General features: G+C 63.8%; 5 protein-coding genes across 17 annotated transcripts in view; 2 read left to right on the forward strand and 3 right to left on the reverse strand.

Annotated features, from left to right (window-relative positions):
- Positions 1–1,555: 1,555 nt before the first annotated feature.
- MFSD3 (major facilitator superfamily domain containing 3) lies at positions 1,556–3,715 on the forward strand. 2 transcript variants are annotated; one of them, XM_026488789.4, is made up of 5 exons: positions 1,556–2,501; positions 2,865–3,012; positions 3,098–3,222; positions 3,290–3,399; positions 3,499–3,715. In XM_026488789.4, exons 1-5 carry the CDS (start codon positions 1,820–1,822, stop codon positions 3,670–3,672), a joined length of 1,239 nt encoding a protein of 412 aa, XP_026344574.1. In that variant the 5' UTR covers positions 1,556–1,819; the 3' UTR covers positions 3,673–3,715. The 2 variants fall into 2 exon arrangements, with proteins under 2 accessions (XP_026344574.1, XP_048068620.1); XM_048212663.2 differs by having other exon boundaries at positions 1,579–2,501; positions 2,928–3,012.
- Positions 3,716–3,797: 82 nt separating this feature from the next.
- Positions 3,798–10,279, reverse strand: RECQL4 (RecQ like helicase 4). 2 transcript variants are annotated; one of them, XM_057307790.1, is made up of 23 exons: positions 10,100–10,279; positions 10,002–10,035; positions 9,817–9,917; positions 9,510–9,653; positions 8,627–9,207; positions 8,436–8,535; positions 8,238–8,364; positions 7,999–8,109; positions 7,763–7,897; positions 7,586–7,678; positions 7,370–7,506; positions 6,834–6,917; positions 6,583–6,756; positions 6,325–6,504; positions 6,112–6,253; positions 5,772–6,034; positions 5,405–5,681; positions 5,196–5,325; positions 4,948–5,117; positions 4,679–4,859; positions 4,441–4,588; positions 4,187–4,295; positions 3,798–4,092 (listed from the first exon to the last, which is right to left on the reverse strand). In XM_057307790.1, the coding sequence occupies exons 1-23, from the start codon at positions 10,181–10,183 to the stop codon at positions 3,968–3,970; spliced, it is 3,630 nt and encodes a 1,209-aa protein (XP_057163773.1). In that variant the 5' UTR covers positions 10,184–10,279; the 3' UTR covers positions 3,798–3,967. The 2 variants fall into 2 exon arrangements, with proteins under 2 accessions (XP_057163773.1, XP_057163772.1); XM_057307789.1 differs by having other exon boundaries at positions 9,787–9,917; positions 10,002–10,186.
- Positions 10,280–10,368: 89 nt separating this feature from the next.
- LRRC14 (leucine rich repeat containing 14) lies at positions 10,369–14,425 on the forward strand. Of its 7 annotated transcripts, XM_044380223.3 has the most exons (5): positions 10,403–10,435; positions 10,847–10,877; positions 12,101–12,454; positions 12,664–13,248; positions 13,341–14,425. In XM_044380223.3, exons 3-5 carry the CDS (start codon positions 12,126–12,128, stop codon positions 13,906–13,908), a joined length of 1,482 nt encoding a protein of 493 aa, XP_044236158.1. In that variant the 5' UTR covers positions 10,403–10,435; positions 10,847–10,877; positions 12,101–12,125; the 3' UTR covers positions 13,909–14,425. The 7 variants fall into 7 exon arrangements, with proteins under 7 accessions (XP_026344742.1, XP_057163777.1, XP_044236158.1 ...); XM_026488957.4 differs by lacking the exon at positions 10,847–10,877 and having other exon boundaries at positions 10,369–10,435; XM_057307794.1 differs by having other exon boundaries at positions 10,373–10,435; positions 10,847–12,454; positions 12,647–13,248.
- Positions 14,426–14,510: 85 nt separating this feature from the next.
- On the reverse strand, positions 14,511–20,343 carry LRRC24 (leucine rich repeat containing 24). 2 transcript variants are annotated; one of them, XM_057307791.1, is made up of 5 exons: positions 19,577–20,343; positions 17,247–17,500; positions 16,815–17,093; positions 16,524–16,692; positions 14,511–15,825 (listed from the first exon to the last, which is right to left on the reverse strand). In XM_057307791.1, exons 1-5 carry the CDS (start codon positions 20,223–20,225, stop codon positions 14,897–14,899), a joined length of 2,280 nt encoding a protein of 759 aa, XP_057163774.1. In that variant the 5' UTR covers positions 20,226–20,343; the 3' UTR covers positions 14,511–14,896. The 2 variants fall into 2 exon arrangements, with proteins under 2 accessions (XP_057163774.1, XP_057163775.1); XM_057307792.1 differs by having other exon boundaries at positions 17,247–17,585; positions 19,577–19,650.
- A 2,652-nt stretch (positions 20,344–22,995) lies between these two features.
- The window catches only part of ARHGAP39 (Rho GTPase activating protein 39), a 101,294-nt gene continuing 100,348 nt past the window's right edge, over positions 22,996–23,941 (reverse strand). For all 4 annotated transcript variants that reach the window (XM_026488806.4, XM_026488805.4, XM_057307797.1 and 1 more), the window contains one exon: positions 22,996–23,859. In XM_026488806.4, coding sequence (XP_026344591.1) covers positions 23,665–23,859 — 195 coding nt within the window. In that variant the 3' untranslated portion in view covers positions 22,996–23,664. The remainder of the gene's footprint in view (positions 23,860–23,941) is intronic.

A 23,941-nucleotide genomic window follows, 5' to 3' on the forward strand; every position in this document is an offset into this window, starting at 1 on the left:
CTCCCCTGCCTTTGTCCGCTCCTGACTTCCTTTCTGAGCCAGGCTTCTGTGCAGGCCTGGGGACCCAGCCCTGGGCAGGACGTTCGTCAGCCTTCGGGAGGAATGGCCAAGGAGGCCTCCCAGAGGAGGTGACCACTGCCGATGCAGCGCCTCTCATGGGCTGGGTCTCTGCTGTGGTCTCTGCTCTTGACGCAGACACTGGCAAACTCCTCGTAAAAACTAGGAAGGGCAAGAGGTGTGAAGGGAGGCACTAGGTTGGGAATGAAGCCGGGCAAAGAAACACGGGCGCTGAGTGCCAGGGGTGGCCACATCTGAAAAAGGAGCCTAAGGAAGACACACGAGCCAGGTGGCCTGGCTCCCCCCCCCCCCCCCCAGCCCCGGGAGCACACTGAGCTGGAAGGTGGGTTCGGCTGGGTGGGTGAGCAGCAGGAAGCGAGTTGCAGTGAGGACTCGGGAGGAGGGCTTGGTTTCCCTCCTACGTGGGCGGATGGCACGGTGCTGCCACCTGAGGCTGCTGGAGGAGCAGCCATGCCAGGAGTGGGGAGGGAGAATGAACTAAAGGTCTTGCTTTGTATTGGGTTTGAAGTGTGTGACATCCTAGTGCAGACGCAGTCCTTGGGCTGGGAGGCGGAGGGCGGGGGCTGCCATGTGGGGGCACCCCAGGACAGGTGCCAGGGAGAAGAGCATGTAAAATGCTGACCAAGGGGCACCCTGGGAGACCCAGGCTGGGGGTGGGTGTGCAGCCCTGTGTCCTTGGAACAGGGATTGAGCGCCTACTGTGTGCACGACAGACACGGTCCTGGGTCACTGCAGTCTTCTCAGGAGGGATGGTAGTCCCCATTTTACAGATGAGGAAACTTGTCAAAGTGACAGGAAACCCACTCGAGGTGGCTTCACCAGCTGTTACTCTAGGGGTCGGGTCAGCTTCAGGGAGTCCAGGGTTTGGAGACAGTACAAGGCTCTAGCGCTGTCCACTCTGGAGGTGGTTCTTAACCCTGGGTCCTACTCACCACCTACTCTGGGCCTCGGGAGCCCTGTGGGGTGCAGCCCTGAGCAGAGAGACCACATGAGACCCCACACTCGTCGGCTCCTGGGACGGGCCTTTCCCTCCACAGAGCCAGCTGGAGTGAGGCCAGGCTTGGGCCTGCGCAACGGCCTCTCCTGGCCTTGTCACTGGACACCAGAGGGCATCTCCGCAGCAGCCGGCTGCATCCTTGTGGCTGAGACCCAAGTGCCTCTCCTGGCCCTGCGTGGCCGCTGGCTAGGCCAGGGCCCCTCTGCCTGAGAAGGCAGGAGACAGTGGGCACTTCGGAGGCCGACCCCTCCCTGGGGGCTGCTGGAAGGAGCCGGGGACACTGCAGCCACCAGGCTCCAGGTGAGACACCAAGGAAGCACTTGTGGAAAGTCAGGGTGTGGGTCCAGGGGGTCTGGGAGCCCGATCTGATACCTTAGGCAGGGTCCGGCGAGGACAGCGGCCGCCCGAGCCCGCGGCTCCCCGCATCGCCCAGGTTGGCCACTGGGGGCGCCCGAGGGCGGCCGGCGCTCTGGCCCGCTCGCGTGCTCTGTGGCCGCCGCGTCCCGCGGCTGCGTAGTGCGCCCGCCTCCGGGACCCGCGGGCGCCGGCCTGTCGCACCCTGACCTGACGGGCCCAGCTTCAGAGCCAGGCTGTCGTGTGACCCCTGACCTCATCCTGACCCGACCAGACCCCATCCGGAACCGTTCTGCCCCGGCTCTGAGCCGGACCTGTGATCCCCCCCTCCAGGCTCGGGTCCGGCCTTGAACCCAGCCCCAGCCCCCGGGGCGCCCCACTCCCCTGGCCATGCATGGGAAGCTGCTGCCGCTGGCCGGCCTCTACCTGGTGCAAGGCCTGCCCTATGGGCTGCAGTCAGGCCTGCTGCCCGTGCTGCTGCGGGCGCGCGGCCTCTCCCTGACACGCGTGGGACTGGCCAAGGGGCTGTACCTGCCCTGGCTGTTTAAACTCGTGTGGGCCCCACTGGTAGACGCGCGGGGCTCCCTGAGGGCCTGGCTGATGCTCAGCACGGCCGCTCTGGGCCTGGTGTGCGCGCTGCTGGCAGCCCTGCCTCCGGCGGAAGCTGGCCCGGCTGGGCTGCCTGTCACTGTGGCGGGGCTGCTTCTGTTGCTGAACCTGGGTGCAGCTGTGCAGGATGTGGCCCTGGACACGCTGGCCGTCCAGCTCTTGGAGCCCGCGGAGCTAGGGCCTGGCAACACAGTGCAGGTGGTCGCTTACAAGCTGGGGGCAGTGCTGGCGGGAGGAGGCCTCTTGGCCCTCGTACCCACCCTCTCCTGGCCTCTGCTCTTCCTGCTCCTGGCTGCCACCTATTGGTTGGCTGCTGCCCTCGTCTGGGCTGCGCCGGCCCTGCAGCAGCTGCCCGCGTCTCAGCCGTCAGAGCCACCCCGCCACAGTCTGCACCTTCTGCAGGACGTGCTGGCCATGCCTGGCACTCTGTGGACAGCAGGCTTTGTGCTCACTTACAAACTGGGTAAGTGAGGCCGTGAGTCAGGCCACAGCAGGAGCGGGAGCCTGGGGGAGCTCCAGCTGGGTCCCCAGGAGCCTTGGAACCCATTTTGTGGTCACTTTCTGGGGGAGTAGCTGCAGGCTGGAACCCAGCCTGTCTCTACAGCTTCTCCAGCTCTAGCTGCACAGCTTCTGTGAGCTCCAGCCACACCCCCTCAGATCTCTGACTCTGCTTCATGCTGACCCTAAGCTTGGCTGATACGAGTCCCCGCTATCTGCTGGCACCTATGGCCCAGGACAGAGGCAGGGCAAGGGCCCAACTAGGGGAGTGCACCAGAAGCCCCGGGTGAAGAGAGGTGGGGAGCCCCTGCTCACATTCTCCCCACAGGTGAGCAGGGTGCCAGCAGCTTGTTTCCGCTCTTCCTGCTGGACCATGGCATCTCCACTCCAGAGCTGGGACTGTGGAACGGTGTGGGTGCTGTGGTCTGCTCCATTGTAGGCTCGTCCCTGGGTGGGGCCCTGCTGGCCAGGCACAGGTGAGCCCTCCCCAGCCTGCCCCACCCACCTGCTCCCACGTGACCTGCACCACACTCCCTGACCCACCCCATCTCCCCACCTCAGGCAACCACTGCCCCTGCTGAGGTCAGTGCTTCGGTTCCGTCTTGGGGGTCTGGCCTGCCAGACCACCCTGCTCTTCCACCTGGACACCCCGGGCGTCAGGCTGGGCCCCAGCACAGTCTTGAAAGGTGAGGGGCTGGCCACGGGAGGGGGGGAGTCCAGTGTCCTGGGCCCCGCTGATCTCGGCCCTCCCAGGGGCGGCCTTGCTGAGCCTGTGTCTGCAGCACTTCCTGGGGGGCCTGGTTACAACCACCACGTTCACCCTGATGATGCACTGTAGCCAGCTGGCGCCCAGTGCCTTGCAGGTGAGAGGGTGTGGCTGGGATGTCCAGGGGGGGCTGCAGGGCTGGGACCCAAGCAAGCCCTCACCTGACCTCACCCCTCGTCCCACCTCACCCTTGCAGGCCACACACTACAGCCTCCTGGCCACTCTGGAGCTGCTGGGGAAGCTGTTCCTGGGCACGCTGGCTGGAGCCCTGGCTGACAGCCTGGGGCTGCATCTCTGCTTCTCCCTCTTCCTTGCTCTCTCAGGCATGCCCGTTCTATATCTGAGCCTGGCACCCAGCACCCTGGCCTGAGCTGGGTGGCCAGCCTGCCTAATAAAGCTGAGCTTGCCCATGGCCTGGCTGTCTGGGGTGTGTGATGGGCAAGGCTGTCCTCAGACTGTAGGGTCTGCCCAGTCAGAAAAGAGGGTTCCTAAGAGTGACTTGAGCATTTTTTATTCTGCATTTTGGGCCTCCTTGCCCCCAAACTTCTGGTGGTGGGCTTTGCCCAGGGTAGTCAGTCATTGTTGTGGCCACCAATGTCCCTTTTCCCTGCCACACCTGCCGCCCTCCACACTGTGGCCACACAGTCCTCGCCCATGGCAGGTGGTCAGTGGCCCCACTGCAAGATCTCCTCTGTGGCTAAGCGCATCAGGCCGGGGAAGCTCAGATGCAGGTATCTTCTCCAGAAGCGTCGGTCCCGCCCATACACCTGTGCTGGGTAGCGGGGGCTTCCTGTGGTGGGATAGCACACATGGCCCTGAGGACTCTGGGCCAGGCCGGCACCTGGCCCCTGCCCGTGTCAGAGCCCAGCCTCCCAAGCCCTCACCGATGCCGTGGAAAATACGTGCCACAGCCCTGCCTGAGAACTGCTGGTCTGGCCACGAGGACAGAAGGTGACGGACGTCCTGGCGAACCTGGTCCTCCCAGTCCTGGATCTGTGGGTGGCGGGCATGTAAGGCCAGCCCATGCTTCCGTGGCGCCAAGCTCCACATAGCCCTCCGTGGTGCAGGGCGGCGAGCATGTGTACAAGTGCGCCCTGCTACACGGCCTCACCGCAGGCCAGGAGGGCCCAGCACTCACCCCGGTCTGTCCCGGCTCTGGGTCCTGCTCATCTTCCACGCACCCTGGACCCTCTTCCTCGAAGTAGCAGCTGAGCAAAGCCTTGAGCATGGCGCTGCGCTCCTCATCAGGCTGCTCCAAGCAGGGCCCGCAGCTGGGGAAGGCGACGCTGCGGTGACAGCAATCTGTCAGAGCCGCCCTGCGGGGGGGGGGGGGGGGGTGCGCGTGGGGGGGCAGGCCCCGCCCACCGTTCCTGCACCTGTGAAAGGCCTGGAACGTGCGGCGCAAGCGGGCCAGAGCCTCCTGCTCTCGGGCTCGTATGTGGCTGTACAGGAAGTCACAGATCTGGTCCCTCTCAGGGGCTGTCAGGTCTCCAGGACTGTGCAGACAGAAGGCAAGCTCCCGGAACTCCACCAGCACTCCTGTCCCCCGAGGTGCACCTGCCAGAGAGTTCGTCACATACCCGCCAGTGGGCGGCAAGCAGGGCTGAGGCCAAGCGGGTGGGGGTGGGGGGCAGGGAGGGCGCACCTGTCCCGGGCTCTGGCTCCCACTGCAGCTGACGGAGAGCCTGCCGTACGGAGGCCAGCTTCCAGCCCACTGAGTCGGCCAGCTTAGGCATATCGAGCTCTACAGAATAACTCCCCCCACCTGTGCTCTCCACTGGCTGCTGGGCCAGACACAGAGCCAGGAGGGGACTCCTGCACCAGGGCAAGGGACACGTGATCAGTCCTGGTTCCGTGTCCCCGGCCCCAGGCTACACCAGGACGCATGCTCACCTGTGGGCCAGGGCCTGGAGCTGGGGGTGGCCCCCAGGGCAGCGCAGGCGGCAGTGGGCGTAGGTGGGTGCCAGCAGCTCCAGCCAACGCTGTGGATGCAGCTCCAGATAGCACAGCAAGGTCTCAATGGCTGGGGGGCAGAGCAGGGCTTAGGGGACGTGGGACACGGGCACGTGGGGACCTGCCCACCACCGCCCCCAGGTCCTCACCTTCCTCAGGCATGTCCAGGGCCTGCACCAGCGGCTGCACTGGGAGTGCCCGCTCATGGCCCGGACACCGGGCTGTACACTTGCTGTTGGGTTGCTTGGCCTCTCTTGGGGACACGGCCACAGGCCTCTCCTGGCTCTTGACTCCGTCCTGCTCCAGGGGCCGTTGGGCTTGGGTGCAAGTGCAGGGTGGGAAGGAACACTGGACCAGCTTCTTCACGGCGAGAAAGTCGGTGGCATCAGCGTGCACGTGTCTCCGCAGCTCCTGCAGGTCCTGGCCCTGTGGCATGGCGGCTGTGAACGTGTGGCTGGGGGGTGTGGTGGGGGGGTGTGGTGCAGGGTAGGGGGCTCGAGCGGGGCAGGGAAGAACCTGGGGTTGTAGGAAGAGGTGGCAATGCGCTGGCTGACCGTCACGCCCGGCCCGGCCCACAGCCTGCACGTAGCTCTCGAAGCTTGCAGGCAGCCCCAGGTGCAGCACGGCCCGCACATCTGGCCGGTCCAGCCCCATCCCAAAGGCCACTGTGGCCACCACCACCCGCAGCCGGCCGTCCATGAAGGCTTGCTGCACCCGCCGCCGCTCCCGGCTACACATGCCGGCGTGGTAGGCTTCAGCTACAGCCTTGGGGGCCTGTCCTGCAAGGAAGACACGGACAGTTGGGTGGACTGTGTTCCTGGGGCAGGTCTATGGAGCACGACCCTGCTGACCTCACCTCTAGGCCCCAGGTCCCGGGCCTCACGCAGGCAGGTGCGGAGCAGCGCGGCGATGCGCTCTGTGTCCTCACGTCTGTTGCAGTAGACGATGACAGAGCTCAGAGCACGGAAACGATCACTCTGCAGCAGTGTCACCAGAGCCTGGTGGGTGACAGCAGTCAATAGGGGCTGTCAGAGGCCATGCTCTGCCTGCCCCAGACGTGAACACCCACCTGGTCTGGGTCCCTGTCCATGGACACAGAGAGGTACAGGTTGGCGGGGATGGTGACTGGCCCTCTGAGGACAAGCTCCTCGGCCACGCCTAGGTGCTGGGCCACATCTCTCGCGGTGCTGCGTGTGGCCGTGGCTGTGAGACCCAGGAAGCAGCGCACGCCCATGTGCTCCCGCAGCACCTGTGTGGGAGCAGAGCTGGTCAAGATGCCCAGCCCATCCTCCCTGGGCTGCTCACTTGTACCCGGAATAAGGCTCACCTTGCAGACACGCAGATAGCAGGGTCGGAAGTTGTGGGACCACTGGGAAAGGCAGTGGGCCTCATCGACACAGGCAAAGGCAACTGGAGGCAGCTGAGGGAGGCGGCCAGGGGTCCCTGCCCCAACCAGCGCCTCGGGGGACAGCATCAGCACGTGCACCTGGGCCGCCTGAACCTGAGGGCGCAAGGTCAGGAGCGTCTTTCAAGGGCCTGTCTGCTCCCCTGCCTGTCTTGCCATGTATAGCCCCTCACCTTCTTCAAGGCAGACTCCCGCTGCTTCCTGGTCATGCCTGAGTGGATGCAGGCCGCCTTCAGGCACGGAGGCAGGCCAGACACCTGCAGGCACAGGAGGAAACCAGTTACAAGCCTTGCTTCTTTGGCCCTCCCTCCAATGGCTCTCAGAGCTGCTTAACCTGGCAGCGACTGCCATCTCTGCCTCGGGCTCTCTGGGGAGAAAAAGGCCAGACTGTGGAGTCTAGGACTAAAGACGCACAGCCACCCATGAGCCTTGGCTCAGAAGCGCCAGGAGCAGACAGGCCCTCCTGGGGATGTCCCCCCTCTCCAGCACTGCTCCTCCTAGGGACTGACCCATGTCTGGCCAGCGGCCATACTCCTGCTGCCCTTGGGCCACTACCAGGCCTGGGGCTGTGGACACAGCTGGCAGATTGAGAACAGCTGAGCTCTTTACAGCTCTCATTAGGTTAACACACAGCCGCCCAAAAGGGTCAGAGGACCCGTGGGCACTGGTTCCTGCCTTCTGTGTAGGCCCAAGGTTCCTATCAGTGCACCTGGTCGTCCATGAGAGACAGCAGGGGTGAGATAACCAGTGTGAGGCACGGGCTCCGCCGGGCGTAAAGCAGCGCAGGGAGCTGGTAGCACAGGGACTTGCCAGCACCAGTGGGCAGCACCAGCAGCGTGGACATGCCTGGTGGGACCAAGGGTCAGTAGTGCCACTCTGTGGCCAGGCCTTGGCCCTGCCTTATCCCCCTGGCAGCCAAGCTCACCAGAAAGGATCCGCATGACCACACGCTCCTGCCCGGGGCGGAAGGCTTGGTGCCCCAGCTCCTCTAGGGCCTGGAACACCTCAGCTGGTGTCTCTGTGGACACAGGTGTTGGTCAGCATGGCCCCAAGTTGCCCCCATTTCCCAGTAAAGGCTCTGGGCTGGTAAGCTTCTGCTCACCTGCCACTTGCCCCGAGGGCCCTGGTGGGTAGAGTGGTGGCACAATGGGGGATGGGCAGTGCGCCTGGGGCACAGGCCGCTCCACGGTCACCAACGGCTCAGGCCCAGCAGGCTCTGTATCCTTCTCACTCACTGCTATCAGACACAAAAAGGTGGTGTGGGAACTTCAGGCGAGACTGGGATCTTTCTGGCAAAAACGCAGGTAGCTATAGCCTGCCCTCCCTCCTTTCATTCACCAGCGAGTTGGCAGCTGGCAGTGCCCGTCCTCCTGACTACTTCCTCTAAGGTGAGCTGGGTCTGCACATCCTCTTCATTCTTGCTGCTCTTCTGGGGGCCCAGGGTAGGCTCTGCATCAGGTATAAGGAGCTGGTAGGTTTTGTTTGAGCTAGACATGCTTCCCCCTGCTCCCCACCAAGAGTACAACGCTCCTCCAAACAGTGTTAGCCCAACCCATCACCCAGAGTAGAAGTTTCACCTGACTGGGGGCACTGGGATGACCAGTGGCCTAGCTGCCCACACTGGAAGCAAGAATTCTCGACTGTAGCTCTGGGCTGACCTCCTCCAAAACACTCCCCCTTTTTCTGCCACTTCTGCTTCCACATCTGGGGGCCACAAAAAAAGGTCACGTGGCAAAAGGTGGTAGGGATGAAGGGAGTGCCTACTGCCACCTCACCTGTTTGCGGAGGAGCCTGCCCCGGAGTGCTGGGCCCCGCACGTAGCGCTTCTGCTTCATGTTGAGGCGTACGTAATTCCCTCCGCTGCGGAGCGCTGATCTAGAAAGGACGAACAAGCAGAGCATGCCCAAAGCTGCCCCACCCTGGCTCGTCTCAGAATGACCCTACTGGGAGGTTGAAGCTGTGGTACCTAGAGGCTCTGGGGGCACTGGGGGGCTGTACCCACAGGGGTTCTCCTGGACAGTCCCCTGCATGTTCCGCAGCTCCAGCTTCCTCAGGCAGAGGTCCTGCCTGGCCACTGTCCTGCTGGGCCTGTGCAGGGCTCCCTTCTGGTTCCCTACTCCATCTCCACTTCTTGTCTTGACTGTTGCCAGGTTGGGGGCTCCCTGCACTGACTCCAGCAATCTGTAGGGCTGGAGTCTCAGGGCCAGTGCTGGGACCAAGAACAGATGGGACACCTGAAGTCAGAGGCTGTGACTCCTCTACACCCAGGTTAGGCTGGCAGGCCTTGGAAGCCCCCAGGAAATCTGGGGCCCCATTGTGACACCGCTGTAGCCAGTCAGGGTCTAGGGAGCTCAGTCGTAGGCTCAAGGATGCCTGTAGCTGTTGGAGGCGGCCTGGCCTCAGCTGGGGCCCATGAGGCTGGAGGAGCACCTCACTGACGACTTCTGGAGAGATGTGGACAGCCCCTCCACCTGGTGGCCCTGGGGAGGGCGTCTTGGACGAGGGTCTTCGTGGAGTCCGGGGTATGCGGCCCAGGGCTGGCCCACCCTGAGAGGGGGAGGACAGACCAGCAAGCAGGAACTCAGGTCTCTGGGCTGCTACAGACTCTGAAACCTGCCAAAATGTCCACCCTGAAGTGCAGGGCAAGCTGAGAAGCCTGAGGTTGGCTCTGAACCTGTCTCAGGAGTCTCACCCTGATTAATGCTGGAAGGGTGCACATGACCACGTTGGTACAGGTGCATACGTTTGGAAAGGCTGATGAGAAAGGCTATGTGGTGACTCTGTCCCTGGGCAGAGAGTAGCTCTGCATCCAGGATGGACACACAGCCGGCCAGGCTGGTAACTCTCACCTGCAGGGTTGCCTTTAGGTTGGCTTTAAGCCTCTTCCCGTAGTCTGGCACAGACCCCACAGGGCTTGGCCCAGAAACAGTAGGATGTGGACTCTGGGTCGCAGCCCGATTCAAGTGCGGCCCCCAGCAGCTGGGCTCCGGCATCTGCAGGAAGAGACGGTGGCAGTCCGAGCCCTCCTCCAGCCCCTCTCCTACAGGTCCAGTCCTCCCCCGATGTTCTGTGCCTCACAGAGGCCTGGTCACAACTCCTCCTGACTCTGCCATACAGGAGACTGACCCGCAGGCCAGGACGTCCAGGCCTGGGTACCTCCTCGGGCGTCGCGAGAAGCGACCGCTTGGGGCTGCGAGGTCCAATGCCGCCGGCCCGGCCCAGGGCTCCCTTCAGGGCGCTGTACTCCCGGTAGAGCGCTGGGGGTGGGGTCAAGAGTCAGCGGGGTCTGCCGGGCTCCTTCCCCGCCCGCCCCTCCTTCCGCCCCGCGTCAGCGCGCTCACCGCGGGTCTCCTCCGGCGCCGCCTCCACGTCTTCCTGCGGAGGGAGCGCGTCAGTCCGCGGCCGCACCCTTAGCCCCCCGTCCCCGGGCAGCCCGCACCTGGCCCGGCCGCCGCCCGCTCCGCCGTCGGAACGCGCGCTCCCAATCCTGCAGCCGCTCCCGCACGTCCCGCAGCCGCTCCATGGCGCTGGCCCGGCAGCCCCGGGCCCCGCGAATCTCCCGCCGCGAGGGCGACGCCGGCCGTCGGCCAATGGGGGCACCCGGCAGGGTCGGAGGCGGGGCGGCTCGGCAGCCGCTGCCGGGACAGCCAATCAGTGGGGTCCTGGCGGGACGGCCAATGGGTGGCGGATACGTCATCGCGGCGCGCGGAAGCTCTGGGCGGCCGCCGCGGACGGTGAGGCGGGGCCGGTGGCGGTGGCAGCGGCTGTGGGGCCGGTGAGCGCGGGCCGCCGGCCGGAGATGGAGCGGGGCGGCGTGCGCCCCCGGCCCTGCCTGGCCGCACGAAGCGGGCGCGGGCGCTTGGGGCGGCGCCGCCCGGGAGGCGGGAGCGGGACCCGGGCCGTTCGTCCGCGGGGTGGGGAAGAACCTGGAGCCCTGCGTCGGGCAGAGCGACCTCGGGTCCCGGGCGGGGGGGGGGGCGAACGGGCTGCGAGGGGCAGATCACGTCCGGGACGCGGAGGGCATCGCATTGAGCGTCTCCCGCGGCTCGAGGCCGGGAGGAGCCGGGCGGGGGCGTCTTCGGGGAAAAGCCGGGAGCCGCGGGCCGGCGGGAGGGGGCGGCGGCCACTGCCCAGAGGCTCCTCCCACGGTGACCACACTGGCTGCTTTCGTTTCCTCTCGTGACAGGTGCTGGGTTGGTCTGTCCTGTCACAGCGAGGTATGAATAGTCCTCGCGAGATTTGTCTGCAGGCAGAGCACGGCCGAGGGTTGGCGTTCGGGGCTTCTCAAGAACCGGTGCCCTAAGGACTTACGTTGTGCATGAGGTCCGGAAGAGCAGGGTCTCTGGGGCCAGATTGCTCCCCCTTCCCCGAGCTCGTCGTCCAGGCTGTGACCTTGGTCTGGCAAGGCTTAGGTCTTAGTTTTCTAATCTGTTTCCAGGGGTATGACTGGGAAGCAGTTTTGAGGATGAGTTGTTTGGCCCACAGTAAGTCCACTGACTGTTGCTGCTGCTGAAGTCAGTAGTAGAGCTGATGTCTAAGTACCTTCTAGTCTCAGGCATTTTCTGTATGCTCCTTATTAGCTTGGATGCCCATTCTGCTGCTGCCTCTACCCATCTGAGCAGTTCCTGGCCTGGGACCTACTGAATCCCATGGGTTTGAGAGTTGGTGTCTCACTCTGGTTCTCTAGGGGGAAGGGAGATGTTTAGACAGGTGGCAAGGACCTTGGTGGGTGAGGTTTGCTTTCTGTCTTTCTGTGAATCTGCAGGGATCTCCATGCTTGGCAGTACTACTGGACTGTAGTAGTTAAAACCCGAGGGTCAGGCCTGTCTGGAGTCAACGTTCCCTGGGTCCCAGCCCTTTTTATCCTTGCTGGTATTTATTAAGCTGCATCAGTGCTTCCAGCTCCTGTCCAAGGAACACCTGCAAGAGCTGGAGGAGGGTGGGGAGGCGAATTGTGATGCAGCTTCCAGCCCCCTAGGAGTGTCCTACCCCCTCTAGTGCTTGTGTGGTGGGGGAAGGGCCCGAGCTTTATTCTACTTTTGAGGAAGAGAGGGCTCTGATAAACAGTTTTGTGATTTGGGAGGCCTCAAGTGCAGGTTGGGTGGAGGGGAGGTCCTGCATAGCAGTAGCCCTCAAAAGCACATCCAGGCAAGCTGGTCATATCTGATGCTGAGCTATTTATGTACCGTTTGATGACTACATTTCCCTAAAGAGGCCCCATGTTTCTGGAGACCGGGAACTGGGGGGTGGCCTTGTCCCTGTTTCCACTTAGCCCATTGCTAGGCACTTAGCACTTGCTCTTCGGTGCCACGGTCCTCCACTAAGTGCCAGCACTGTGCCAAGTGCCATGCTGGGCTTGCTCACTACCAGTGATGGAGGAGGCTATGGCCGGGTGGTGGCCTGGGGTCTGTCCTCCCCGCTGAAGGGCCCTTCCCTGCAGGTGGCTTCCTGCCTGGCTGAGCGCCATGCACACGCTTGTGTTCCTGAGCACCAGGCAGGTGCTCCAGTGCCAGCCAGCTGCCTGCCAGGCCCTGCCCCTGCTGCCTCGAGAGCTCTTCCCCCTGCTGTTCAAGGTGGCCTTCATGGACAAGAAGACTGTTGTGCTTCGAGAGCTGGTGCACACGTGGCCCTTCCCGCTGCTCAGCTTCCAGCAGCTGTTGCAGGAATGTGCCCACTGCAGCCGGGCCTTGCTGCAAGAGCGCCCCAGCACAGAGAGCATGCAGGCTGTGATCCTGGGGCTGACGGCCCGGCTCCACACCCCAGAGACAGAGTCTGGCACACAGCCTCTCTGCAGGTATGGGCTCACCTGAGGGGCCCTCAGGCCTGGGGGTGGTGGTGGTGGTGGTGGTGGTGGTGCAGGTGCAGAGAGGGTCCCCTGTGAGGTTCCAGGCCACTGCAAGAGGTCAGTGCAGAAACAGGCATTTTGCTCCTGTCCCAAGATGGCTGGGAGTGGGTATGGGCTCTGCTCCCTTGTCTCCTGCTTCAGCCTACTCGTGCTCCCAGGAAGCATGCCCTGCGAGTGCTGGACATGACGGGCCTCCTGGATGACGGCGTGGAGCAGGACCCTGGTACCATGAGCATGTGGGACTGCACAGCAGCAGTGGCCCGCACCTGCATAGCACAGCAGCAGGGCGTGACTGCGGAGCCTGGGCTGGCCCCCATTCCTGTGGAGGTTCGCGTGGACCTGCGGGTGAACCGGGCCTCATATGCCTTCCTGCGGGAGGCACTCCGAAGCAGTGTAGGCAGTCCCTTGCGGCTCTGCTGCCGGGACTTGCGGGCTGAGGACCTGCCCATGCGCAACACTGTGGCTTTGCTGCAGCTGCTGGATGCAGGCTGCTTGCGCCGTGTGGACCTGCGCTTTAACAACTTGGGTCTACGTGGCCTGTCTGTTATCATCCCACATGTGGCCCGCTTCCAGCACCTTGCCAGCCTGCGGCTGCACTATGTGCATGGGGATTCCAGGCAGCCCTCTGTGGATGGTGAGGACAACTTCCGTTACTTCCTGGCCCAGATGGGCCGCTTCACCTGTCTTCGGGAGCTCAGCATGGGCTCCTCTCTCCTCTCGGGACGGTTGGACCAGCTGCTCAGGTGAGCGAGCCCCGCTACTGCCCTGTCCTTCCTCCTCTCCCTGAGACCCTCCCCTGGTCTTTCCTGTTTGTGATCCCCTGTGTCCCCTGTAGCACCCTGCAGAGTCCCCTGGAGAGCCTGGAGCTGGCCTTCTGTGCCCTGCTGCCTGAGGATTTGCGCTTTCTGGCACGGAGCCCCCATGCTGTCCATCTCAAGAAGTTGGACCTTAGTGGCAATGACCTGTCTGGCAACCAACTAGAGCCTTTCCAGGGCCTGCTGCGGGCGGCAGCAGCCACACTGCTGCACCTGGAGCTGACTGAGTGCCAGCTTGCTGATACCCAGCTGCTGGCCACGCTCCCTGTGCTGACGCGCTGCACCAGCCTCCGCTACCTCGGCCTCTATGGCAATCCGCTGTCCATGGCGGGCCTCAAGGAGCTCCTCCGGGATTCAGTGGTGCAGGCTGAGCTACGCACAGTGGTGCACCCCTTCCCTGTGGACTGTTACGAAGGCCTGCCCTGGCCACCGCCTGCTTCTGTCCTGCTGGAGGCTTCCATCAATGAGGAGAAGTTTGCTCGTGTGGAGGCCGAGCTGCACCAGCTGCTCCTCGCCTCAGGCCGTGCTCATGTGCTTTGGACCACAGACATTTATGGGCGCCTGGCTGCAGACTACTTCAGCCTGTGACCTCCAGGCTGTCCTGGTGTTCAGGGCTGCTGCAGATCCCTCCCTGCCTTAGGTAGACAGAGCCTTCATGGGACCCTGTTGGAGGCCTGACACAGAGGCACGGGTCTTGGGTTTCCTTGCTCCTGGGCACTTTGAGCCTTTCTATGCTTTGTGCAGCACCGTGCGCAGTTTGCCCTGTACCCGTTCCCCTGGCTGGCTGACTGTGGGCTTCAGGGCTGGATTCCAGGGCTGGATTCCAGGCCTGCACGGCCAGGTTTGGTTTGGGTGCACTTGGCTACCCTCTGGTGTTCTGGTCCTCTCTTTGGAATGTTTCTGGGGTCTCAACTGTGAGCTGAGAGAGGGTGTTCTCTCTAGGCCCTTCCCAAGAGCTGACTGACCTGGGATTGAAGTTAGAACAGGGACCTGCTTCAAGGAGAGCTGGGTCTCCCTACCCTGGCACCCAGGAGACCACCTGGCTGGGCTTTGGAGCCAGAAGGTGTCATTAAGGTACAAACGTGCAGTGTGTTTGGAACTTAAATTTGTGGTGGTTTTTTTCTGTCCTAATTGGTCAGAATGACTTGTCGCTGGCTTATCTGGCTGCTGGGTAACTAACAGCTGTCTTCCGGTGTGCTGCTCGCCTCCCGTTCCCTGGGCGCCTCCGCAGCCCGTCGCCCCTCCCACCTCGGGGAGGACCCCCGCAGGCTGGCGGGCCGCTGTCAGCCCCTGCAGAGCTACAGGTGAGGGGGGTTCTGGGAGGGGTGTGGGGAGCCTCCGTGGCCACCGTCTGTCCGCACCTCAGGACTTCGTCTGCAGAGCTGCGGGTCCGCGGGTGCCTGCGCCACGCCCCCGGGGCCCCAGACCCCACACACGGCTCGCCGCACACTGCGCAGCTTCTACCCTTTACTGACTGCGCTGGGGCTTGCGCGGGGCGACCCCGCGGGCCGACCAATCCGCGAGGCCCACGTCATCAGCACGCGCCCTCCCGCCCCTGCGCCGCTCTAGCCCCGGCTCAGCAGTGAATCTCATAGGCCGCGGGAGGCTGCAGCGGGAGCCCCTGCCCCAGCCCGGCGGCTGTGCCGTCGGCTGCCTCCGTCGGGCCCTCTGCGAAGAGCGGCTTGGAGCGGTCGATGACGAACATCTCGTGGCCTTGCTCGTCGCGGAGCTCCTCGAGCTGCGCGAAGGTGCAGGGCCCGTCCGAGTAGTCGTTGACGAACAGCGCGCCCTCCCCCGGCGGCCCCGGCGCCTTTTTCCGCTTGCGCCGCCGGCGGCAGATCATGGTCGCCAGGAGCAGCGCCGTGAGCGCGAGGAGCGCGATGGCGGCTGCAATGGCCGTCTGCGTGGCCAGGCCCAGGGCGCGGAAGGCCATGCTGCCCGCCTCCTGTAAGGGCTCGTGGCTGACGGGGCCGGCGTGCGGGGGCGGGGGGGGCGCCAGCTGCAGCTGCTGCTGCTGGGACAGGTTGACCAGGAGCTGGAAGGGCACGCGGGCGGCGCCGCCGGCATTGGAGGCCTCGCACTCGTACTTGCCAGCGTGGGCCAGGGTGATGTTGGTGAGGAAGAGCATGCCGCTGCCCGTGTCAGAGGCGCCGGGCCCGCCTGGGCGCGGCGCCCCGCCTTCTGGCTGGACCTGAGCCCGTGGCTGCCCTTCGCGAGGCTGGGCCACCTTTCTCCAGGTCACCAGGGGCTGCGGGTAGCCGGAAGCCTGGCAGGCAACCCGCAGGTCCTCACCCAGGTTGGCCGTCACCTCCAGCGGCTCCACGTGTACAGAGGGCGGGATGCAGATGAGGCTACTGCCAGATATGTCCAGGAGACTTTGAAGTGCCAGGCGCGGGGGCTCTGCACACATGATCTTCTTGTCCCTGGAGCTGAGCAGCCGCTGGCCCCCCTCCTTGATCCATGCTCCCAGCCAATGCAGGGCGCAGTCACAGCGCCATGGGTTCTCTGTGGGCAGAGCAGTGGTGGGCAGGTAGCTCAGGGGTGGCCTCAGAACAGCCTGTGCAGGTGGGGTTCTTTTGGTCAGAACAGGAGCTCCTTTCCCACCTCCCGCGGCAGCCCCTGCCACCTCTTCTCTGACCTCCTAAGCTCCTTGGAGTGTAGGCACTCTTCTCTTCCGCTTCCGTTCTGTGATGCATGTTCCAGTTCACTAATTTCCACAAAAGCCTCTACTCTGAAGTCTCTCCTTGCAACAAGTCCCATTATTTGGGGGGGGGGGGGAGGGAAACCTTGGTGTCCACATAGACATCCTACAGGACTAAAACCTTGCAAGTCCTGTCAGCCTTGTCTTCAGGTGCTGTGTCCTGGAAATGTCAGCCCTAGTTTCATCCTTCTAGTTTCTGCCTGTCTGCCCTGACAGCCCCAAAGCGCGCAAGCCCCTCAACTCTGTCCAGGGACTTCTACCTTTTCTGTCTTCCCCAGGCAAGTTCCCTGAGCGGTTTCCCTTCCAGCACCCCCAGTCCTGTCAGCCTTCTCCCGTGGGTGCAGGTGGGGGCGTGGCCCTCCATAGTGCTCCTGGGTGGTCTGCAACCCAGAGCCACTGAAATCAAAGTGCGCTCCACACCTGGGCCTGTTTCCTATCGCCACAACTGTGGCCAGGGAATAACCCTTTGCATGAGACACCCCCCCCCCCCCCCGGGAGGTACCTGTGAGGCGCAGGACCTGCAGGCTGGCCAGGGGCTGTAGGGCCTCACGGCTGATGGTGCCCAGTTGATTCCTGCTGAGGTCCAGCAGTGCCAGTGAGGAGAGCCCGGCCAGGGCCTGGTCCTCCAGCAGCTCGATGCTGTTTTCCTGCAGGTGCAGCTCCTGCAGTCGCTGAAGGAAGGACAGCAGATCATCAGGGGAAGGGGCCCTGGGAGACAGGTTCCCTTCTTAGCAGGCTAGACTGGGCTGGCTTTTCTCCCTTTCACTACTCGGGCCCCACGTAACCCCCTCACCGGCAGGTGCAGGAAGGTGAAATCCAGCAGCTGCACTAGCTGGTTACCAGCCAGGTAGAGTGCACGGAGCTGGGCCAGGCCCGCGAAAGCGCCAGCTCGCAAGCCGCGCAGCCGGTTGCCTGTGAGCGCCAGCTCTAGCAGGCGTGACTGCGCGCGGAAGGCGCCTGGCTCCAGGGCGCGCAGGCTGTTATTGTGCAGGTAGAGACGGCGTAGGGCTGTGAGAGGCGCCAGGACGCCCGGTTCCAGGCGCGCGAGGCTGTTGTCCTGCAGGAACAGCGTCTGCGGGGCAGAGGGAGGGAGGGTATTTACCCCGCCGAGGGAGTCGCCCTCTTCCCTAGAGCGCTCCAGCACCCACAGGGACGCTCACACACCCCTCCCTCTGTGTCGCGGGCGCCTCTGCCCCGCGGCCCAGTGGCCCTACGCGGTGCCCACCTGCGTCCCAAGTGGAATTCCGGGCGGGACGACGCGCAGCCGCAGGGCGCCGCACTCCACCGTAGCGCTGTAGCAGCGGCAGGCGGCCGGGCAGCCGGCAGCGTGGGGCGGGAAGTCAGGGAACCACAGCAGCCACAGCAGCAGCAGCAGCATGGGCGCCCCCGGGGCCATCTCCCGCGGGACCGGCCGCAGGCCACGAAGCTGCAGCCTCCTGACGGGCTTCCTTATAGTCCAGCCCGGATGGGATGTGCCTCCTGAAACACAGGTTGGCAGGCCTGCCCCTAACACTTGAGAGCCAGAGAAGGACGTGGATGGAGGCCCACACCCTGTGTCTAGTTTCTGAAAAGTTACAAATCAGTTCAAGCAACTGATTAAAAAAGGGGGGAAAAAGTTGGTTTCCTTCCTTTACAAAAACAGTCATGAAGATGTGGGGCATCAGGTTTCAATTTGGAACTTCCACTGTTCTTAGTCTTACTACTCAGGCCATGTGGGGAGAGTCAAGCCCAGCCGAGCTCCCTTCTCTTCCCACCTATCTCCGTCTGGCACTCTAGGGGGCTTCCTGCTCATGCGTGTGGACGTCTGGATCAGGCTTCCCTCCACATTCTAGCAACTGGCCACTCCTTGAATCTAAGGTGCAAGAGGCTGGTGCAAGGTGTGAGCCTGGGAACACGTAGGCGGTGAAGCCTGTTACCCAAGCACAGGCTAGAAGGGGAAGAACAGCCTCTGGAAAGACATTTCCCCTTGTCCACATGGACTCCTCTCTGTGAGACCTCCAAAAGCCGAATCCAGAGCAGAAGTCTTGTGCCCCCAACACAAGGTCCAAGGCCCCACACTGCCAGTGTCCTTGTCTTCACCTGACCCTGACCCAGCATTAAGTCTAGTCCTTTTATCCCTAAAACTCATGCTGTGTTCCCAGACCCTGGGATCCACCTGATGTATCTTAATGGGTAACGTGGGCAGAACTAATCCTGGGAGCTACCAGCCACAGGAAAATGCAAGCACTGCTTTAGCACAGCTTTATCCAGCCCCTGCCCCTGCCGTCCTGGCGGTGAGAATGGGTGGAACGGCTTGCAGAGAATTACGGGTATTTCTCAGGGAACTTGTTAGAGAATTGGGGGATGTGGCACACAATAGGAAAGTCAGTTCAGAAGCCATGGCCTATGTTCTCCCTGCTGGCTCCCAGCAAGGTGCTTCTGCTTTGGGCTCTGGAAGAGCTGGGTTGTAAAAGAGGGGCCTTGGGCCACCAACTGGGTATCTAGGGTAGTTTCCCAAATGGGCTGTGGAAGCAGTGACCTCCAGAATTGTGAAGGAATATAGCGTTGGGGATTTTATGCACATGCACCTATGATCCTAGAAAGATGGGAAGGCCTGGGTCTAGTTCCGGGCACAGTAAGTCCAGTTTTAAAGGTGGGGACTTGGGCTGAGAAGCCAGCTAGTGTGGAGCCAGGGTTAGCAAAGCTGAGAGTGTATTGTCATCCAGCCTCCAGCCCTTCCTCAAATGGTCCCACTCAACCCCTGCCTGTTTACCAAGTCTCCCCGCTAGCAAGAGTGAGTCATGTGGAAAGGTACCAAGCGGCCTTGGTGTCTGTTCAAATCTTGCTCTACATTGTAACTCACATGATTATTTAAAGTCACTAGAAATGAGGTAGGCACAGCAAAAGTTTTAATGGAATATAGCTTTGGCCCAGGCAGAGGCAGGTCCCAGGTGTCTCGGGATGTGTGTGAACCCCAAGGACCTGAAGGCATACTCTGGGCTCCTGGGATCCATTTCCCTGAGCCAAAGGGCTGGCCCAGGGCTTGCCCACCCAGCCTCCAGCAGCAAGTCCTCTTAAGTAGGGGAGCTTCTTGGCTTCCTCCTTAGGATTCAAGGCACTGCGGTTCACAGGGACACCCCCTAGACGCTGACTGGAATAAAAAGGCCGGCCTGAGCAGGGATGAGGGCCCGGTCGGGAAGAGCAGAGGAGGCCAGCCTAGAAATCCTTTTACCCAGCGGACAGCCCTCTAATCCGGTTGGGCAGGGGGCGGGGCGTCACACACAGGATTCTGCGTTTGGTGTCACCGTCTCCAGGGCGCCCATCTCTGAGGGGACTGGAAGGGCGAGGAAGCCCTGCGACCCCCTCGGGCTCAGTGCGAAGCCCGAGCCGCGTGCCTCGATTCCCCCACGGTGTCACCTGCACCCCCTCCAGCGCGGGTCTGTATTGGGCCAGTTCAGGGCAGGGCGTGGTCCCCGCCAGGTCTCCTCCCCTTCTCGGTGCGCGCGGGGTACAGAGCCGGGACGGCCCCCGATCCCGCCCCCATGCCCGCTGACCTCGGGTCGGGCGCCCCCTCACCTGACGCTCCCGCGGCGCGGCTCCCCCGCCGAGCCCGCGGCGCCCGGGCCCACCGAGCAGCGCCGGGCGGGGGAGGGGCGGGCGTCGCTCGCGCACGCGCACTGGAGCCCCCGCGCCTCCGGCCCGGCCTCCCCGGCCAGCCCCAGTGAGCAAGGGACAAACCAAAGGACGCCCCAGGCCCAAGGTGTGGGGAGGGAGCAGAAGGGCCCGCGATCCCGCCCCTCCTCGCAGTCGAGGCCCCGGACACGGCAGCACCTCGGACAGCGCCGAGCGGAACGGGGCCGCGGTGCACCTCTGCCGCGCACGCGCATTCGGCCGGCGCGCTCTTTGGCTGCGCGTGCGCAGCGATGCGCGGCCGGGACCTCGCCGGGAGGGGGGGGGCGGGGCCGCGGGGGGAGGCGGGGAGGCGGCCAGGGGCACCTGCGGGCGCCTGCCCTCCAGCCTGCGGCTCAGGGTGGCGGGGTGGCGAGCAGCAGCGGGGCCAGGTCCATAGTGAGGGCGAGGCGACGGCCCTGCCAGCGCACGTGCGAGGGCTGCGCAGACGCGCCGGGCGGATACTCGAAGCAGGCGCTAAGCTCGAAGGCCAGGGCTGAGCGCACCAGGCCCACGCCGCCCGCACGCTCTGGCGCCGGGTGGTAGAGGCGCCCATTGGTGGCCAGGGGCAGCAGACGCGCCGGCTCGAAGGGCACGGCCAGGGCCTCACCGCCGCCGCAGTAGGAGAGACGCTGGGGCCCGGGGCCCGAGGCCAGCAGGTGCGTGAAGACCACGGGCCGGTCTTCGCAGCGCAGGAAATTGCGCTCCCTGCCGCAGGGCGAGAGGAAGGGGAAAGAGGCCTCGTAGCGACCGCTGCGGTTGGGTCTCAGGCGGGAGAAGAAGGTGACCAGGAACTGTGGGTCTGGAGGTAAATGGGTTGCTTACCATGCCAGTCTACACGGGGCCCTGCTCCCCCAGGCAAGCCGCTCGCCCTGGGCAACTCCAAGGACTGGCACCGGTTGTCGGTACACCACCTTGGCCTCACTCTAGACAGGAGGGCTCCTGTGCGCAGGACTCCTGGTCCTCTGTTTCGGGCGGGCCAGTGGGGAGGCTGGGAAGCAGAGCCCACCAGGGCCTTGCCGAAGGGAGATGGAAGGTGGGGAGGAGGGTGCGGCGGTACCTTTGTAGCAGGTGATGAAGTTCTTCATTTTGGAGTCATCCAGGAAAAGCTGCGGACAGAGGGGCAGGCCATGGCCCATGAGTCCCAGCTGGGAGCCAGACAGAGTCGGCCCCAGGGCGGGGAGGCCTCGGGCAGCCTGAGCTGGGGGCTAGTGTCCGCTTCCCTTGCTTGTCTGTATACACCGCGTGCAGAGAGGCGAGTGGAAAGTAAACCGGGGAGCCTTACCAACATTCCCGCATCTACCCCGCACTCCGGGCCATGCGGGTGCCCGAGCTGCCATGCTTTCCCCGTACCTCTCCCTTCCTCAAGTTTCTAATCAGGTGTAACACCTCCTCCGCGGAGGCTCCCCGACTTGCTTCCTCCCGGATATGCCAGGGCTTGCAAATCAGGCGGGGCGGCCCCGGCCCGGGGACCGCAGGGAGGGGCAGGATCTGGGGATGCGGAGCGCGCGAGACGCAGCTACAGCTGCGTGTGGCAGGTTGGCTGCTGGGGGTCCGACCCCTCTGGGGCTGAGACGCGACGCCCCAATCTCTCCAGCTCGTTGACCCAGCTCGGCAGTCACGTTTACTTACCTCAGAGATCCCGCCCCTCACAGGGGCCCTCCCTCCGGCCCCACCCCTCTTACAGGTGCGCCCCCTCAGGCCCTGCTCCAGGCCCACCTGACCCTGATGATCCACGTAATAAAAATACTCTCGCGTCCGGGGTTCTGGGGCCTGGCCCTGCGTGTAGGAGATGTCCCCGCCCCCACCGCAGGCCCGGGTCCCCGGGGGCCGCGCCAAGGCCAGGGCGCCGGTCCGGAGCGCTCCGCATGCCCGCCACATCTTCCTCCCGCGCCGGAAGCGGCGGGCCGGTCACGCGGGGCTGGCGCTGCGTGAGCACGCGTCCCCCGGCGCCTGCGGCCTCACACTTTGGGTTCCGGGGACTAGGGCAGAGCTCGCTTTCCCTGGACACACCGCACTCCCGGACGGCGGGAGCGGCCCGCCCTGCCGTCCCGCTGGGGAAGGGATAGCGGACGAGACCGCCAGACAGCAGAGTGCGGCTGTGATACTGGGGTGCAGACGGGTTCAGGAGCGAGGGACGGGCTGGGAGCGGGGCGCTGGCGGGAATGCAGGCTCTGTCCCTCCGTCCTCGGAAGCTGGCCGCCGGCACGTGGGCGAGGTACCCCTCGGAAAGCCAACTCGGCTGGGCCGTGTCTGCGTGTTCAACTAGCTTCTGAATAAACACTCTGCCTAGACCCTATGGCAGGCCGGGGGTAGAACGCGTCACAAAAAGCCCATCCTCGCGCAAACCGGCAGGGATTTAGGGGTGGACACATACCCCAGGTGGTCGCAGGCGGCGCAGAGGGGCCTAACACCCAGCTGGTTCCTCCCTCCTGGCTCATCACCTCTCTCCCATTCCCCGGGAACAGCCTTGCTTGCAGCCCACCCCCTACGCCCTCTCTCCATTCCCCCATTCTCCCTGGCCTGTCCACCTAGGTGACCACACTGGCAACAGGCAGGCTGCTGTAGTGGGCTGCCCAGCCCCCAGCCCAGATCCCTGCAGCGACTGGAAGAGCACGAGGCGACAGGCAGTGACCATGGCTCGCAAGTGTCCATACGTTATTTTATTCACACAAAGTGTTGTCACCTCTTAAGTCCATGCGTCAGAGCGAGAGTGTCTGTGGCCGGGTCGTCCACCCCAGACCCGGAGACCACCCGACCGAGGATGCTACCTCAGGGGACACCCGGGCAGCGGCAGGGCTGGGCTTTTCTGTTTTTAATAATAAATAAAAACTCAACTCTAAAAAATATATATATATATATATATATAAACCGGGGAGAAATTAAGTTTTACAATTGGAACTCAAAATTCCAAAATGGAAAATGTACAAACTGAGAGTCTAGGTACCTCCTACCCCCAGCTCTCGCCTTGAGGAAGGGCAATCCTGGGCGCGCTCCCTGGTTCCCCAGCTCGGGGTTCCTTCCCTCTCTTTCACTGCAGGTCCCAGATGCGGATGGGGCAGGGTTTGGTTTTTGGTCAGAAGCCAAGAAAGTGGCGAAGAAAATGAAGGGGTGATATCAACTTGCTCTGCACAGAGGACAGGCTAGGACGGCTCAGAGATAAATAGCATTTGGATTAAAACTATGTCATTAGCAAACTTAGTTCTTATATCTTTCCCTCTATATCTTTATACACAGGCGGGTTGGTGTGCTGGATAGAATCTGAATTTATAGTTACACGAAGAAAAAATACTCTTGCCCCTCCCCCACCCTGCCCCAAGAATGCCTGCCCAACCCTGCCCCCCACCCAGAGGACTTTGGTTTGGGGGCCCCTCCCCACCCAGAGAGAGCCTGCCTGGCCCTGCTCTGGCGATGGACAGCCAAGTGCCCTGGGGCCCCCAATTCCTGTGCAGTCTCGATGATGGAGGCCGCAGGTGGCGGGGTGGGGGTGGTGGGGCTGAGGAGGCCACAGGCCAGGAAGGGGACTGAGGGAAAGTGCGGGGCAGAGGAAAGAGGGGCAGCCGGGCAGGGGCTAGGGCAGGGCCAGGCTGAGCGCAGGCGCCCCAGCGAGGCAGCTCGCCCCAGGGGAGGGCGGCGTGTGCTCTCAGGCCGGCCGGGAGGGGCAGTGTCACTTGGCTCCAGGAAACAGAAGGCACTTTCTCGGGGCTGACCGGCCGGCGGTGGGCGGGGCGGTGCCCAAGGAACTGGCCACTAGGCGGCGGCGTGGGCGGCGGCCCAGGGGCGCCCTTCCCACGGGCCCTCTGCCCCGGCTGCGTCCTCAGGCCGAGGGCCTGGGTGGGAGAGTTGGGGGCTTCCGGGGCTGGGGCGGGCATGGGCGGGGCCTGGCATGCTGCCTCCGCGGCTGGGGCGTTCCCTCCCCCCTCCCCGCGTGCTCCCCTGCCCGGGCGCACCGAGCGTTGGCTCCGTCCCCACCCTCGGTCCTCGGGGCGCACGTGCTATAGCACGCCCTCCATGAAGCTGGTGTCCAGGTGCTGGATGAGCACGCGCAGGAACGACATCTCCTTGCGAGTGTTCTCGAAGATGACGCGCGGGTCGTCCGATCGGCAGCGCAGGCAGTTGGGCGCCATCACCATGGCCAGGTTGCTGACGTCCATCTTGGTGATGGCCACGTTGGCGGGCTGCACGAACACCTGCGCGGAGGGGACGGGAGGGTGGGCCGGGCCCCGCCGCGCACCGTGCCCCGTGCCCGCACCGTGCCCCGTGCCCCGCCGC

Source organism: Ursus arctos, unplaced genomic scaffold, assembly GCF_023065955.2.
Source record: "Ursus arctos isolate Adak ecotype North America unplaced genomic scaffold, UrsArc2.0 scaffold_6, whole genome shotgun sequence".
NCBI classification, from domain to species: domain Eukaryota; kingdom Metazoa; phylum Chordata; class Mammalia; order Carnivora; family Ursidae; genus Ursus; species Ursus arctos.